This window comes from Eschscholzia californica, unplaced genomic scaffold, assembly GCF_041429995.1.
Source record: "Eschscholzia californica isolate CP2 unplaced genomic scaffold, dmEscCali1.0.p SCAF_2, whole genome shotgun sequence".
In the NCBI taxonomy this organism is placed as follows: Eukaryota; Viridiplantae; Streptophyta; class Magnoliopsida; order Ranunculales; family Papaveraceae; genus Eschscholzia; species Eschscholzia californica.
In genome coordinates this window covers 793,448-811,319 of record NW_028238309.1, presented here as the reverse complement: position 1 = coordinate 811,319, position 17,872 = coordinate 793,448, and the positions used below count along the sequence as shown (strand labels likewise).

At 34.8% G+C, this 17,872-nt stretch overlaps 2 protein-coding genes and 1 long non-coding RNA gene across 3 annotated transcripts; all 3 read left to right on the top strand.

Moving 5' to 3' along the window:
* The first annotated feature begins 1,592 nt into the window (after window positions 1–1,592).
* Window positions 1,593–3,848, top strand: LOC147554974 (uncharacterized). Its single transcript, XR_015234967.1, has 2 exons — window positions 1,593–2,901; window positions 2,938–3,848. It is a non-coding gene; the product is annotated as an uncharacterized LOC147554974 (long non-coding RNA).
* Window positions 3,849–7,641: 3,793 nt separating this feature from the next.
* Window positions 7,642–12,474, top strand: LOC147554973 (translation initiation factor). The gene is made up of 6 exons (XM_086660218.1): window positions 7,642–8,338; window positions 10,931–11,251; window positions 11,396–11,442; window positions 11,539–11,601; window positions 11,923–12,055; window positions 12,162–12,474. Exons 1-6 carry the CDS (start codon window positions 8,233–8,235, stop codon window positions 12,176–12,178), a joined length of 687 nt encoding a protein of 228 aa, XP_086516344.1. The 5' UTR covers window positions 7,642–8,232; the 3' UTR covers window positions 12,179–12,474.
* Window positions 12,475–15,488: 3,014 nt separating this feature from the next.
* XT2 (UDP-xylosyltransferase 2) lies at window positions 15,489–17,441 on the top strand. Its single transcript, XM_086663308.1, has one exon. It carries the CDS (start codon window positions 15,807–15,809, stop codon window positions 17,151–17,153), a length of 1,347 nt encoding a protein of 448 aa, XP_086519434.1. The 5' UTR covers window positions 15,489–15,806; the 3' UTR covers window positions 17,154–17,441.
* Window positions 17,442–17,872: the final 431 nt, after the last annotated feature.

Sequence of the window (17,872 nt, the reverse complement as noted above, 5' to 3'; positions counted from 1 at the left end):
AGGGAATAACGTTAACTCTTGCGCAACATTTATCACATGTACCGTCACTTTGACGGTTTTGTTATGACATTTGCATTTCATATTTGCTACAATAGTAATAATACAATAGCTGAGCTATGGATTTCCCCTAATAGACTCATGCTTCCATACCCTTCTATTATGGTGGAGTTTGATTGATATATCGGATAACTAGTTAAGAGGACAGTGTCAGTCTTTTGATTTTATGCTACTTTATTTTCTGATGTAATGGATTTGTCTTAGTCGTTTTTTTCCTTTCTTAAGTATACTGTGAGGCTAATGGTGCAGACAGATAATTAAGTCAAACTTATGTCTTCCAAACTATTACATGGTAAGTGGTTTGCACACCTATCATCATGTACCAAAGGCACGATACGTTTACTCAGTAGATATATCCTTCCATGTCTTGTGAGGCTCGTTTAGTTTTTTCTCAATATATTTCTCCTTTACGAACGAAATATTTGGTAAACGGATAAAAAGAAGTAAACTTTTTTTATAAGGGACTAAAAGATATTATTTAAAAATTGCCGGCCTCTTTTGAAAGGGTAACTCATTTCAGCGACGTGTTTGGGGGTATATTAAAGCTTGACCTGGAAACAGGTGCAAAGTGGTAACCCTAGAAATGAAGTCTTCTTCTATTCTTATTCCAATCGAGTATTGCCCCTAAGAAGTCTTATTAGTTGACCTTTTATTTTCTTATAATTTCTAAGTTGCCATCCACTTTTTACATAACTAAGCAAAATTATTATGATAACTTCTTAACAAAAGGTCTAACTTTGCTTTCATACAAGATTTACTTGTGGATACTTGTCTAGCAATCATAAAAAAAAATGATCTCTTGGTTTTTCCGATAACATAATTCAACATTTCTAATACAACATGATTTTACATTTCTAATACCTTGAAAAGATTTTGGGTAGAAAAGTTCTCTGAATAATTTTGTCCATCTTTTACAAAAGAAGGTCGTTAAATATTTGTGTACTCCGATCTATTTTCAAATGCTTAAAACAAACTTAAAACCCGTATCAAGCATTATAGATCAAGGCTCTTTCAAACAAAGAATGAATGAGAATGATCTATTAGTGTAGAAATAATCTTATATATTATATTTCAACTGTTTTTTCTAAAATAGTGAAATCGTAATAGTCAAATTATACCAAATAAGCAAATAAGTGGGAAAAAAAACTAGATTTGACAATAGGTAATCCAGACAAACTAACGCATCCGTATCAAATAAAAGAAACGAATACAAAAACGAACAGGCTGACCTCTCGACAATACTTGTGTCTTCCCCTTAAAGGATGTTAGATTTCAAACCTTTTTAATTATCCAATCACTAAAATAATTTGATTTTAGAAATACTTAACTATCAAATAAATATTCCAAATTGAAATTATTAGTAGTAGGCCATATTTAAATTATATCATTAGAGAAGCATATTCTCATGTTTAGTGACTATCACGTCTTCTCAACAAAATCATAAGCAGTGGCATTACCGCAATTAACAGCAAAAACCAATGGCATTTTATTAACCAGACACTGATATAATAACACACACTTTCTCTCCTCTACATGTCCTTAAGTTTTTCAACACCACCATTAACAACCACAGCTCACAAGAAGAAAGAACTCTAGAGAGAGAAAGTGAAGGGAAGAAGAAATTCTTCTTCAAGAAGTAGAAATGGGGAAGACAAATTTGGGTTCCATCATCTTAATTAGTTCAATTTTAATGATGGGTGTCTTGATTTCATCATCAATATCAACCGTTGATGGGTTTGGGGATCATCAATTAGATTGGATGCCATCATCATCATCAAGAGGGGGAAATTGTCAAGGTTCAATAGCTGAGTGTATGGAAGAAGAAAATGAATTCCAATTGGATTCTGAAATCAGCAGGCGTATTTTAGCAACTAACAATTATATAAGCTATGGTGCGCTTAAGAAGAACAATGTTCCTTGTTCAAGAAGAGGTGCTTCTTACTATAATTGCAAAAGAGGAGGTCAAGCTAATCCTTACACCCGTGGGTGCAACAAAATTACTAGATGCCGGAGTTAGTTTCTCTCTCTACTTTCTCTTTCTCTATCTATCTTCTTTTTTTTTTTTTTTTTAATGGGTATTTGTTTGATAATACAATTTGAGATAAAAGAGAGGGATGGGTAGGTGATGGGTTTCTCTCTCTAGGGTTTCTATCTCTATCTATGGATGGGGGGATGGTCATAAATTTGATGTTTGTTGTTATAAATTTAAAATTCTATATAATTTGTGTTTGTGTAAAACAATTTATTTGTACAATTTTGTTGTTATTTTTTTTTAAAATTTTATGATCCATTTAACATCTTCTTGATTATAGTATAGTGGGTAAATTTGGGTTTGGTGGACGGTGGTTTGTTATATTAGAATTTAGCACTTATTTGGTAAGGTAGCCTTGGATTTTGGGTGAATGTCTAGGTCTGGAAATGAAATATTTAGGCATATAATTAGCAAAATTAAAATGATATATTACTACCAATTTGTATAGGTTTGTATTCGATAAAGTAAAATTGTATAGTCTCTCTATAGAAATACAATACGACACACATTTCGATCCATAGGCCATTTTTTCGTACAAAGTATTTCTACTAAATAGGTTACTATATCTATATAGAAATATATTTTTTCCTTGGGGTTGGTGATTGGTTCTTCAAATGAATGTTCATTGTATTTACTATCTTGAGTTTTGATTATTCTACCTTCTTTATAACTTGAAAATATTTATTTCTACCACATATTTATTTTTTTATGAATGAGTTAATAGCTATTCTTCAAATTATATTTTAAAAAGAATGTCCTTAAATTCCTTATATTTCCAATGCTTTCCTTCTCTTTTGTTCTTTTCCAATATAGTGTCTTTTTTTTTTTTGTTGAAAGTTCCAATATAGTGTCTAAAGATAAAAGGTGAAGAAAAGAATCATGATGAATAGAAAATTGGAGTGCCGAGAAAACAAAACTAAAGTAAAAAAAAAAAGTGTTTCATATTCTATTTATTTTTATTTAATTTTTCTATTACTGGGTCTGTATTAAAAATGTCAATATATTTCGAAATGTAAAGCTTCAAAAATATTCACGTTTTATTCGTAAATTTATTGTGAATTATTATTATGTAATAGTAACATTGTGTCATCAGTTTAGTTTCATATCGTTCGAATTCGTATTCCGATTGAGTATTCAGATATTTTACCACATGTTTAATTTAACGGTCTCCTAGGAAATAAATTAGATTATGGCAAGTAAGAATAAATATTATTTTATAATTTTATATGGGGGGAGGGGGTGGTGGTGAAGGACAGATATTTGCAGGCAAAATACTAATTTTAAAAATAGTTTGATCAGATATTAAAAAATATTAGTAATTAATATAACCCACTTGCCAAATTTGTTTCTTGCATTCATTGTTTATGAAGAATCAAAATTATATGGGCACTTTGAAATTTTGTAATTTAAATTATATTTTATCAAATAATCAATCACAGCAGTCCATTATGATCATACTGAACCATCAAGATTCTAAAAATATTTTTATTTTTAAAAATAAAATGATATATTTTATTGAACCAATCACATGGAATACATGATATGGAAGTTGATTTAAAAAGGGGGCATTGACAGGAGGATGAATCTCTTTTTTTTTTTGTTGAAAGAGACAGGAGGATGAATCTCAAAAAGATAGTTTAGACTTTGTTTTATATTTCTTCTTTCTTTAGGTTCAAAATCATATATGACCCCACACACCCACCATGTTTCTTTCTTTCATATAGTCCTCTTAAATAATCTTAACAAAAAAATAAATAAATAATACTTCATTTTTTCCAACAACAATAATAGTTTGATAATTCCAAGTTCAAAATTTCCTTCTTCCACCTCAAACAAAATATATTTTTTAAAAGAGAAAATTTTCCAACCAAATTTCCATGAAATGTAGATGGAAACATGGGCCTTCTAATTTAAATTTGGCCCATGAAACTTTTTAACGGCACTAGGCGGTGACTACACCCAAATTTTGGTTCGACGAGATTTAAGGGCTATTCTTATGTCCTATAGGTGGTGGGGCGACTCTAAGACGGAATTTTAATGTTCTCGGAGAGCTTGCTGATAATTTATGTCATGTATATACAGGCACAACATCTTCTCTTTATAAATCTGCACATGCCTTTACAATTAGATATTAAGTTATCTATTTTCCCAAAAATATTGAAGTTGTTGGCCTTTGGCTAACCAATTCAAATTGTTCTTGGATGAGCAGTTACCAAGAGGGGTAAAATAAAGCTTTTGATCCATTTATAAACAAGTGCTTTCTCAAAGATCTTGTTGAGATCATAAGAAGCTTGGGTTTTTCTGTTATCTGCTAGATAAATCGAGTTTGGAGAAGCTCTGGAAGCAAGTGGACCGACGAACAGGATAAACGAAAAACTCACAGGACAACGAAATGTTGATCGTTCATAGGGTGTTCGTAGAAGTACTATACTGCAGTCTGTAAATTGACAATGCACAATATGAGTATCCTCTGTACAACGATGGAGTTTGACCTAATTTTCTTCTCTTTCATTACTGTACCAACACGTTTCTGTAATATGCTAATCACATTTCATCCATAGAGATGGAGATGGTTTTGTTTCAAACTTAATCTATCAAGCTCAAACAGATTCCTTCTACCGCATCACTGCAGAGTTATAACACTTACATGTCCCATTGGAGAAAAGAATTAACTCGAAAGACAAAAGGTCGTTATCTTTAAATCACACAATGTACGTATAGTTATAGGACTATGCTTATCAACTTGGGATGTTGGTGATACTGTCCATAACTAGAAAATAGGGTTTAAGCTCCTATTGGGAAGCACTCCACTTTTATTCAGTTGATGTCTGACTGTTATACAACACGTCATCCCAATATCATATTAATTAGAGACTATTTTTCTAAGGGAAATGCTAAAGTTACAAAAGATTTTGACAAAAGATAGTTCCCAGCTGATGTGGCGGTTGTGGTTTGAAACTTTGACCAAATCTAGACCGCTGAGAGATGAATATCACAACCGCCACATCAACTGAGAATTTTCTTTTGTCAAAATCCTTTGTAACTCTAGCATCTCCCTTTTTTCTAATACACTGTTACAGAATGGTGCAAACTAACATTCATAGTTGATAACGATATTGTCTGCTTTTATATCTGAAGGACATTAGGGCTTTAAAATACCTTTTCAATAGCTTAAGCTTAGTAAGTACCGAGAGCTTCTGTGGAGGCTTGTGGAGCCTGCGCCAAAAAACAACTCCATATTTGTGTGAGGTGATAAAAGCGAAAACAATATCGACGACAACTAAGGCTTGGGACGTCACAAGTGGTATTAGAGTCGAGGACGACTCTTCGCTGATAGTGGAGGTATTGTAATAGCCACGTCGCTCTTGAGAGTGTCTGAAACTGAACTATAAGCTCTCGAGAGTGTCTCAAACTGAACTATAAGTGTATGCTCAAACTTAATAAATACGAGGGCCCTTTCAGCTAGACTCGTGCACTATTTGTCAACAACAAAATCTCATACTGGTCTGGGGCACGAATAAAAGGAACCGCCCGAAAAGATCAAACTTGATGGTACTCTCTAGGGGGAATTACTGAAACCCCCACCTTTTCAATATGCACATTACTGAAACCCCCACCTTTCATTTATAATTACAAAAACCCCCACCTTTTTGAATTTTTCCGTCATATTTAACGGAGTAGGGCCGTTAGTGAGGTGGAATGACCGAAAAGCCCATTTGTTAAACAAGCCCACCCTTTATGAATGCAAAAAATTGGGCGCCTTCGAGAAAACACGTGGGGGCAAATAAACTTATCTATCTTCTCCCACCAAAGCACGGGAGATTCACCATACCGAGCTGCTCCCTGCCGAAGGTTCTCTCTCTCTATCTCTCTCTTGTAATCCATTGAAGGTTCTCTCTCTCTCTCTCTCTCCCGGTACCGAGCACCTCCATTACTGAAACCGAAGGTATTCTCTCTTTATCTCTCTAGGGTTTTGCATGATTCCAGTTGTTGAAGTCTCTCTCTTTATCTCTCTAGGGTTTTGCATGATTCCATTACTGAAACCGAAATGCTTTGTAGTTCCAATTCATCTCGTGCCCCTTTTCCTTAACCTAGCTACAATTTCTTGTTATGATAATTACTTAATCATAAAAGATATACCTAAATTTTATTATGAACTCATCAATCTTATTACATTAACAGATTCATCACAATAGAATCTTCCATGAGAGGTGTTTGTTAAAATGTTTGAATGAATTTTGGTGGTCATAATTATATCATTTTGTCACAATAGATAAATGAGTGTTGCTGCTAATGGAATTTCAAATTTGTGATTGGGGGGAGGGGGGGAGTGTTGAATTTTAGCATTGTCTTGTTTCTGAAGTTTGAGCTTGTTTATCTGTAACTGTCATAGATTTCATATAATATGTCGAAATAAACGTGTACTCGTTTTGTCATTTGTCGTCTGTGGGATCTAATGTTATTTTTCAGGCGAAGTTTTTATATGAGCTTAAGCTGTGGGAAGAAACTTGTGTCCACTACATCGATTATGCAACTAGAAATAGAACCCTAGTTGTTACTGAATCTTTTTTTTTCTCGTGCAAGTATTGAACCCTGATTGAGATGATCTCACTATTGTTTTGAATGCTACTAATCATTTTATGTCGAACTCTGGTTGAGATGGTGTTTTTACTATTTGATGGCTTATGTCGTTCTTGGTTGAACTCTGATCAAGATGGTGCCTCCCTTTCTTTGATGCTATCAAGTGGACTCTTTTAACAAAAAATAAGTCAAGAAAATATGTTTGGACAATCCAGCAGAGGACTCAAGGAATAGGTTCTTATTTAGAGACTGCATGGATAAGTTTGTAGGAAATGGTTAAATCCAAATATATTGAGAAATTATGAATCAAAAAGCTATTCCTATCATTCTATTATAACAATTATACAATCCAATTTAAAACTTTTTGTTCTTAAAGCTTTATACAATTATGAAACTAATATATAAAAATACTTATTCCTTATTTGTGAAGTACCTTCTCATGTGTTTGCTAGTCCATTAATAATAAGATGATGATTTGATAGGTTACCCCCTTGAGGCACTAAATATCACTCCTCAATATACAAAGTATATACACACTCAACTATATATGTATCTATATGAAAGAGAGCCAATATATTAACTTAGAGAGAAATGACAGATGAAATAACTAAAACAAATAAGACTATACTTATATGAACTTTGACGATTAAGCAACAATTAAGCTGCAAACATATTCTACTAGGTCAGAATGTTGTACATAACTACTATATATTTATTTGTGTTTGATAGTTAATACTTCAAGATTCTCTAAATGAGCAAACATATTCTACTAGGTCTTAATTAAGCAAATTACATGCAACCTCAATAAAAACTAGTTATTGTTTTTATTATTTTCCTGAACCTGTTTTTATTATTTTCCTGAACCTCATATATGCGAGTATGTGTATGAATTTTGTGCTAGGCTTGGTTTGTAATTTTGTCATATGTTGATTAAATGTAAGGTGGGGGTTTTTGTAATTATAAATGAAAGGTGGGGGTTTCAGTAATGTGCATATTGAAAAGGTGGGGGTTTCAGTAAGAGGCCAAGTCTGTTTAGAAAAGGTGGGGGTTTCAGTAAGTGTATTAGAAAAGGTGGGGGTTTTAGTAAGTTTATTATGAAAAGGTGGGGGTTTTAGTAAGAGGGGTAACAAAGTAATATTTAAAAGTATAAAGTTAAATCTAACAGAATTTTCAAAAAGGTGGGGGTTTTTGTAATTATAAATGAAAGGTGGGGGTTTCAGTAATCTGCATTATGAAAAGGTGGGGGTTTCAGTAATTGCCCCTACTCTCTATCTCTCTCTACAGTTGTAATGGTTTTTGCCCTAGTTTTTCTCCCCAGCTCAATATACTACTTTAACAGTTAAGATATCAATACGTTTTCAAAACCCTAGTTTCTTTTGATCTTCATCAACAGTTTCTAGTTGTTATTGATCTTCACCAGTTTGTGAACTCCCCTGGAAGACTAACAACCAGCTTTCTCAAATCAAATTTTGGCGGGAAATGTGATAGCAGAATTGGTTCGCGCATTTAAATTCATCAGTGGAGTTTTAGGGCATCTTCTGGTTATTGAATTAATATATCTAATGGCAAAACGAAGAGCTAAAAAAGTCGTTAAACAACCATCTAACGTAGAAGAAGAAGAAGAACCAGAAATCAAAGAGCAAGAACCCCAATTCAAAGATCTCGAAGGTAAGTTTTTTCAAAATTCTACAAGTTTCATTTTTTAGGGTTTGTTAGGTTTACCTTAATTTGTCATGAAGATGATCATTCTTCCAAACGTGCTCAATTTTCATCTCAATAACTCCATTAACGACATCTAGGGTTTGTGAATTCTATCTGGCGACCAAATCACATTTCTGTGTCCGTGATGATGAGAGAGGGAGAGTTTTATAGAGAATTCGAGTTTGGTCCCAACTTAGACGACAGAGAGAGAGAGAGAGAGAGAGAGAGAGAGAGAGAGAGAGAACGAACAGAACTGCTCGATGTGGGAAATCGAGAGGAAAACGCTTGGCTGATGATCGATCATTCACAACTTCCTCATCCCTCTGAAAATGGTACGATCATCACTCAGTATAGACTCCACTTTCTATCATTATTTTCAATGGTTGAACACAAATGAAAGCTTTGTTTTGAAATTGAATCCCATGATCCACTATATTTGGGTAGGAATCGGATTTAAAGGATAGCAAGCAAAATATATGTAATTAGATGTTTAAGCAAAACATAGTTATCATCTCCCCTTGGTGATTTCAATTCTACGACTTAATGATGATGAGTGATAACTTCATGGTAAGTTCTTCATCACTCCTTCAACATCAAGTTTTTCCTCTTGGTGGAAATGATCAAGTAGATGACAAATAACATCTTAATTCAAGTAATCATTATCATGATCCATCACGACCTTTCATCTCATTGACAAAAACCCACGATGAGTCTATGTCAACTAGCTTCTTCACTTTGATCTCTCTCTAGAGAAGATGGATTGAGAAGATGATAAACCCTTTGTTCTGACGAATCCCTAGTCTCTTTAGTTTTCCCTCTTCAGCTCCTCTCGATTATTCTCTCTAGATCGAGTTCGTTCTTTCCCTCTATCTCTAGTCTAAATGGGGACAGAACCAGGGACCATACTCGAAATCTCTCTAAAACCTTCCCTCTCTTGTCATGGACACGGAAATGGGATTTGGTCCGAGCTGGCCAGCCACGTCAGATTTCGGGCTGACATTGGCCGGTCACTTGGGCCAAGCAGCATTTCTCTTATTTCAATGGATGATTGTGTAGTTTATGTAAATAGATGACTTCATTTTCAGTTTGTTAAAAGTATCATAACCTAGTTTTTGACTTCTTGTATACAAATTTAGCAAAATAGACATTTGGATGAAATATTAATGAATTCCCACTATTAGTTGTCAAATAGACGAAGAAAAATTAGTTTGAATCATGAATCCCTGTATTCACGAATCCGTAAAAATCGCGAATCCCAACATTCATGAATTTGTTAGAATCACGAATTCTAGGACTCATAATTCCTTCATCCAAACACATCAATAGTACACATTTCGAGAATTGAATGGAAATTCGCACACTTGAATTAGGTTAGAAGTTTGAGTGGTGAGGCTGTAGACTAGTGCACATTCAAGTCATCATTCATGAAACGCAATTTAATTAGTATTTTAGTGTTTATCATTAGTAAGTAATGATCATTTAACACCTATCACCAAATAGTTTAGTCTTGTTGACCTCGGAAAAAAAGGGTGTAACCTGTGACATTGATTTCAAATGTAGAATTCGCTATTCAATAACTGAAAAATCTCAAAGACTTCCAAATGTAGTTAGATTCATACATATATTATATCTTTTTGTGCTTTTCTAGATGTTAAGGTTGTGGACATCTAACTCAAAGTCGATTATCCATGAGTCTAGTGGACCCAGATATTATATTTTTGGTTGTGGGGGTGCCTTTTGTCCATGTCGAACTATTATCACATGCCCCCTCAGGGGTGGCATTCTTTTGAGCCTACCATGTGTCTTGTTGTTGGGTGACGTAGAGAATGTGTGCTCTTTGCACCTATGACATGTCGCCTAGCTAGGATACCGTTATAACTTTGTTGCCGCCCAACTCAAAACCAAATGGCCATGAGTGGATAGGACCTAGATTTGATGTTCTTGGTTATGAGAGTAGCATTTGTTTTTTGTGGAAGAGTGGGACTATTACCCTTAGATATGTGGTTAAGGAAGAAAGAGATTTATGTCAATTTAAATATCCATGTTAAGAGTGGGATATATGCAGCACCGCGATTTCAATTGCTATGGTTCTTTTGTGGTCGCTTTGAAGCCGCATAGCCTTGCTTTGACTTGTACAAACCTTCTATCCTAAGTGCTACGTTTGCTCATCTCATCCATGACTAGGGCACTGTGTTTTTGACGTGAGAAAGTTTAGTTTATGTGGTCCGGATCTTCATTTTGAAAAGGATAATGCAAATGAATCTATTCTCTTTTCTTGAACCCAACTTGTCTTGGTTTATTTTATCGGATTAGTAGTACACTTTCTGACTGTTATTATTTGGGGTTTGACCCTGAGAAAATAGCCACCAATTGGATCTAATTCTTCATTTTCAATTTCGTTTTCTTTTTGGATATTTGCACAAATGGCATATATTTATGAACTTTATTAATGCCCTTGTTTAATTTTATTATGCTAGATATCGAGATGAAGTTTTCTTTGAGTAATTTTATGTGGGAAGGTTTTGTTCATTATGCAAAATCGTATTATTTCTTATGTAGTGGAGCGCCGTATTACTACCATCCAGGCAGTTCGTGATGCAGAGATTCAGAATCTGCTAATTGGGGTGCGTTTGCTTCGGTCAACTTTTAATGAGGAGCAACTTAAAACCCCAGCACTGCAGTTTTTCAAAGAAAATATGCCAAACCTGACAGTAAAGACGGGCGGGGAAGATGGACACTTCGAAATGGGATGGAAAGGTGAAGATGGCAATATGCCCAATAGCTATGCAGATGAAAGAGATTTTAATATATCTCTTCTTCACAAAATGTACATGGCAAATCCACAATGTGGTTCTGCAATTCCAGACTTCAACTTGTCAGGTAAAGCGGGTAAAGTTACAGAGATATGATCATGTTATCTGGTTTCTAAATAATGGGTTTCTTATATGATTGTTGTTTACAGAGATATGATCATGTTATCTGGTTTCTAAATAATGGGTTTCTTATACGATTGTTATTTACCAGGCCAAACAAACTTATTAGGCGCTTCAAATGTTCAACTTCCTGACTTCGTAAGCTCACTCACTGTTTTGATTACATCCGATATTCTCCCTCTCTCCCTCTTCACGAGGTTTTCATTTTAGCAATTTGCAACTTCTCTTTTGTAGCTTATGGAGGAACCAACCAACAGTCAGATGCATGGGTTGCCGGATGCTTTTCAAACTCCCGGGGTTTGTACTTTCTTCAATTTACTCGTGTTTCTCTGTTTTTGAGATACCCAAACTTCACAATGACTTGGTTAAAGATATAAAAATATAGAATGTTTGTTCAGGACCTTCGGCTGAGATGGTTTCTTGTAAAACTACTAGTTAACCATAGAAGAACATCTCGATGCTGAAAATAGAATTGAAAACTGGACAACTCTTATACTTCATCTATAATTTCTGAATCTCAACTAGTGGAATTTGGCTAATCTTTCATTTCTCATATCCTAATATTGATGGCTCGTGAAATCCTAGAATGTTATGAATATCGTTTCAATAATTTAACAGACAAGTACCCAGAGATTATCAGTTGGTATGACACCCAAAACTCTGAGACTACCGAAGAATGGCGAAATGCTTCTTTCTGTTCGTGGTTCGCCACTTGGGATGTACAAGGAAGACAATATGGAAGCAATTCATGGTATTCTTTATCTAAATTAATTATTCATTGTTCTTGATCGTTTTCGATGTTAGTTGCTTATCAAAATGGTTTTGTAGTTACATACTTCTTCTTCCTGTAATTGCAGAATCAGATGAGGACTGACTGGTTCTGAATTGACTTGCTTATTAACCAATTCTACTGACTCAGCTGATTCAGGATCAGATCAATGTTTGATTAGAGATAATATTTCTTGATCTAGGTTGAAGTAACAAAAGCTTCTGATTATTTAATATTCTTATATTTGTCTTAAAAATCTGCATGATCATTTCCAATATCAATTAACTGTCTTATAACATTAAGTATTCCTGCACTCAGTGGTGTTTGTTTTCGTTCTATTTCAGATTTGTAGTCTGTCTCGACGGCTTAATCAATTTGAGTAAGATTTTAGAATTTTGCTTTATTTATTTCTTTATTTATCTTGAATACTCTGGTTGGTTTGAAACTGGTTCAAGACCATTTTGAGTTAGATGGGAGATAGATCAAATTAAAAGTACATTGTCATAAATAACTTGAAATTGTCAGGGTGTTCACGAGGTGAATAAATTATACCGACTTCAAACAAATCAGACTGCAAAAGGTCAAATTTATACTTCTATAAACACAGCAAGGGATGGGAATTTAGCGGAGCTCGGGTATCCATGGGTGACTTAGGTTTGATTGCAGATGTTTTAGGTAGTCTTTCGTAGAACGACGGACTTAACTAACAGAGTTGGGCCAAGGTAAAAGCGAATATAACTTGCACAAAACTGTCATGCGCAGTGAAATGCGACAGACATCACAAACTCGAACTTTCATGCTGGAGTAGGGATGGGAATCAGGTCGGACAAGCAGCCTGCAGGCAACAAGAGTCAGGCGTCACACCGAACTTCTATGCTGGGATAGGGATGGGAATTAGGTGAATCAGGTCGGACCAGCAGCCTGCAGGCAACAAGAGTCATGCGAACTTCCATGTTGGGGTAGGGATGGGAATCGGATTGTACAAGCAGCCTACAGGGCAACAAGAGTCAGGCGTCACACTGACCTTCCATGTTGGGGTAGGGATGGGAATCGAGTTGGACCTTCCATGCAGGAGTAGGGATGGGAGCCGGGTTGTACAAGCATCCTGCACACAAGCAAAGTGTCAGAATGGGCAGGACGGGCTCGGGCTATCATATCTCAAAATTTTCTGCCATTGCCGGACTGTACCCGATAAATCCTATAGGGGTATCAAGTATAGATTAGTATGTTAAGCTTCAATTTCTTAGTTAATCATCCATGAACACATCCCATCAGAGTTACTTCTTGTTATATGTTTGAATAATAATGAAAAGCACCCACACATAGTACAGAAAATACTAATAAATGAGGTGATGTCCAGCTAATTTAGCATGAAAGTTGTCTCCCCAATTAAACTATAGAAAGAAAGTTGTACAAATTAAACATAGAAAATCATTTTGATCATTAACAAAGGATTTTGTTTGACCAAAAATATGTATACAATAAGACAGACCCATGAGTGAAGAATTGATTGCCAAGAATATGAGTAAATAATTCATGTGAGTTTTCTATAGAGAGAGAGAGAGATCTGGGCATGTTGAAATTGTGAAGTGCCTTATTACGGCGCGAAATATGGGTTTAGGGTTCTTTTCTTCTTCAATCGTGATAGACGTTTTTGAAGTGAAGTTGGCGTGAATTTCCATCCAAGGGTTAGGACTCACCCCATTTCATCCAAATGATGTGTGAGTTTTCATCCGTCAAAGATGTTTGTACTTGTCGGATTAGGTTCAAGGCTGGGACTTATGTTAGATACCCCATCTTCGCACGAGTTGTGAAACAATGTCCTAACCTGTGACACTTGATATCAGAGCAAGTCGACACCATGCTGGTTGGGACTGAAGGAGGTATCAAGAGGGAGTTCGATGTTATTTAACTACAAATCTTCGAGGAAGTCTTTTCAATCGGGTAGATGAGATCTTTGAAGAGTACCATGACCATTGCTAGAGACATGGTTGCTCGAAAAAATTAGAATGAATATTTCATTAGAGGAATTATTTCCCAATGATTTGTTAACACACTTAATTAGATTTTATGTCATTATCTAGTTAAGTAGGAAATCTTGAAAATTTGATAGTCTAGGTTTTGAAAAAAAAAAAGTTAATAGGACCTTGTTTGTTGATTAGGAAAAACAACTGCACTAATTTGATTTAGAATTTATTATATGAATTTCAACATGATAAATTTGTTATATAATTTTTGAAGTTGTCCAATTATGAGTTTTTCTATGTTTATGAGGTAACAAAATTTGTCACATTAATCTTTCTAAACATGATTAATCATACTAATGAGCATTATAAATATAGAGTTAGGTGTGATTTCCACACAACTATCAGTCTTCCTTTTAGGGTATTTTTTCAAATTATGTCTTAAAATGTAATTAGTGTAAATATGTCTAGTTATATAATGACAGTAATTAGTCAAAGACCAAAACTAATTAATCGTACGGCTTAGGACGTGATTTAGTATCCATGGTACCGTTATTACTAACTTCCGGAAGTACTGGATCATTTCTTACATAAAATGGTCACTTCACTAGACTGCACCGACAACATAACACGTTGTGGTAGGTCCCACATTAATGAAGCTACGTCGATCACAACCCCACAAAACCTTAATTCCTTTCTTGGCTCATACATTATCATTTGTTTTTTATTTGGTCTCTCTGTTTTTCGTAAATCCAAATTCAGTCCGTTCTGTTAAGTTTCATCCAAGAACAGTTTGTAGCGGAATTAATTTTGGAGAATTGTCCTCTTGTTTCAGCGTTCTAAACCCGTCTCTTCTCTTTTGAATTTTCTCTCTACATTGTGAGAAGAGAATAAAGAAGAACAAAGATATAGTGTAAAAGGAGTAATTACTTTTTCTTTTTGACTTGTCTTTTCTCTTTTATCTGTTTGGACCCTCCATTAACAGATGAAGAGAGAATTTAATGGAGAAAAGAGAAATAACAAATAAGCATTTGGTCCAGGGATTTACATCTTCATTTTAAGTCCGTCATTTACATATCTGAATGTTGGTGGAAGTAGTTTATCCTCCAATACTATGTAATTGTAAGGCACTAGAAAAATAAAGATGGTATAAATATACCTACTTCAATAGCCTTTAAGGGTCTTTATAAGACGTGATTATGGCGATTAGTTTTCTTATTCAATTCGTTTCGAAAAGGAAGAAAATAAATCATCGATATAATTGTGTCATTTTGAAGAGTTAAATGTGTTTGTCACTAACAGTTCAAGGACGGAAGCTTGACAGAAGAGGATCGAATTTGAATATACAAAAAAATTGAAGTAAAAAGAAGAAGTTGATAGTAAATTAAGGGGCAAAAAACGAATAATCCTAACCAATAATTAACGGGGGACCCTAATTAATCTCTCTTATAGTTTGTCCTAATAAACAAAATCCTCTCTCTCACTAAAATCTCTGTTTCTCTCTCTCCTCTTTTCATCTTTCATTTTTTTCCTTTTTTTCTTCTTCATCAACACCAAAAATCACAACAAATTAGATCATCTTCCCTAATTCGACAATCAACCCTTACAAATTAGATCGATTTCAATCATGGGTTTTCAATTTTAATAGAAATTTCCAAAAAAAACCTCTTCAAGTTTGGATCTTTAAATATTGAAGAAACTCCATTTCACAGAAAGATATCTTCTTCATCAGAGAGAGAAAGAGAAGAAGAAGAAGATCAAGAAACAAAATGTTGGAGAGATTCATTGCACCACAAAGAATTCGACAGATTCAAAGAGCAATTCGTCATGGTAAGATAACTTTCCTCTGTTTATTCATGACTGTTCTTGTTCTTCGTGGTACTATTGGTGCTGGTAAATTTGGTACACCTGAACAAGATTTTCTTGAGATCCGTGATCATCTTTATTCTAGAAAAAGAGCTGAACCTCATCGTGTTCTTAGTGAGGTTGAAACCCTAACTACTGATACTAGTAATAGTTATGCTACTTTTGATCCAACTAAATTAGTTGTTGATGAAGAAGAAGATGAAAAGCCTGATCCAAATAAACCCTATAGTATTGGTCCTAAAATTTCAGATTGGGATGAACAAAGATCTAAATGGTTAAATGAAAACCCTAATTTCCCCAATTTTCTTGGTCCTAATAAACCTAGGGTTTTATTAGTTACTGGGTCATCACCAAAACCTTGTGAGAATCCTGTCGGTGATCATTACTTATTGAAATCGATTAAGAACAAGATCGATTATTGTCGACTACACGCCATTGAGGTTTTTTATAATTTTGCACTACTAGATGCAGAAATGGCTGGGTTTTGGGCTAAACTTCCACTTATTAGGAAGCTTTTGTTGTCTCACCCGGAGATCGAATTTCTATGGTGGATGGATAGTGATGCTATGTTTACTGATATGGCGTTCGAGGTTCCATGGGAAAGGTATAAAGATCATAACTTTGTGATGCACGGATGGAACGAAATGGTTTACGATGAGAAGAATTGGATTGGATTGAATACTGGAAGTTTCTTGTTAAGAAATTGTCAATGGACTCTTGATCTTCTTGATACTTGGGCTCCAATGGGTCCTAAAGGAAAGGTTAGAACAGAAGCCGGAAAGATTCTAACCAGAGAGCTTAAAAATCGACCTGTTTTCGAAGCTGATGATCAATCTGCCATGGTTTATATTTTAGCTACTCAAAGAGAGAAATGGGGTGAAAAGGTTTATCTTGAGAATCATTACTATTTGCACGGATATTGGGGGATTTTAGTCGATCGATATGAAGAGATGATCGAGAAGTATCACCCAGGATTTGGTGATCATCGATGGCCGCTTGTTACTCACTTTGTGGGTTGCAAACCTTGTGGGAAATTCGGTGATTACCCGGTTGAGAGATGCTTGAAACAGATGGATAGAGCTTTCAATTTCGGCGATAATCAGATTCTTCAAATTTATGGGTTCACACATAAATCACTAGCTAGTAGGAGAGTGAAAAGGATTCGAAATGAAACTGATAATCCTTTAGAAGTCAAGGATGAGCTTGGATTGATTCACCCTTCTTTCAAAGCCATTAAGGTATCTGCCTAAACTTGACAACCATATCGAAACGTCGTTTTTAGTGAATTTTATTAGCACATGTCTCTGTTGCTCGCTCACTCGTTTTGCTTGATTGTTCACTTATAATAGCTGCTACAATGTTGTATTAACTTTGTTCTTTATTTGTTCAAGTAGAAAACATTGCCAGATTGTATTGTTCTGTTAAGGTTAGGTTTCCAGAAAAAAGAAACAGAACTCGGTGTTATGTTTATGGAATTCTGGAACTTTATAAGTAGAATTCGATATTCGATATTATGAATTACATTGTTTGGGAGTCTTTATAATTGATTTTAGTTGTTTATACCCTTGAGATTATGCTGGTGTTGTTCTATCAATGATTTTCTTTTTGGGTTCAAATTCTTCTTTAGTTTCAATTGGCCCAATCGGAGTTAATGGCTTCTTTTGGTTTCAGTATTTGTTCTGAAAATAATGTGAAAGTGATCATACTTGTGCTTGTATTTGCTCATACTCGATTCTTCGTGTTATGACAAAGAACAATCTGTCCAGAAAAGCAATAATGAAAGTAAGCAATCACACAGGCAACAAGAGATTTACGTGTTCGGTTGGTGAGACCTACTCCATGGCAAACAATCACACTAGATTTACTTATTCGAATGATTTTCTTTTTGGATTTGAATTCTTCTGTAGTTTCCAATCGGGGTTAATGGGTTCTTTTGGTTTTGATGTTTGTTTGAAAAGAGTGTAGAAGT

Bases quoted from the DNA above. Each gene is read 5' to 3' on its own strand.
- LOC147554973 (XM_086660218.1), top strand. From the start codon at position 8,233: ATGGCAAAACGAAGAGCTAAAAAAGTCGTTAAACAACCATCTAACGTA. The intron at 8,339-10,930 runs GTAAGTTTTTTC...TTTCTTATGTAG, and splicing joins CCAATTCAAAGATCTCGAAG to TGGAGCGCCGTATTACTACC. The intron at 11,252-11,395 runs GTAAAGCGGGTA...GTTATTTACCAG, and splicing joins TCCAGACTTCAACTTGTCAG to GCCAAACAAACTTATTAGGC.
- XT2 (XM_086663308.1), top strand. From the start codon at position 15,807: ATGTTGGAGAGATTCATTGCACCACAAAGAATTCGACAGATTCAAAGA.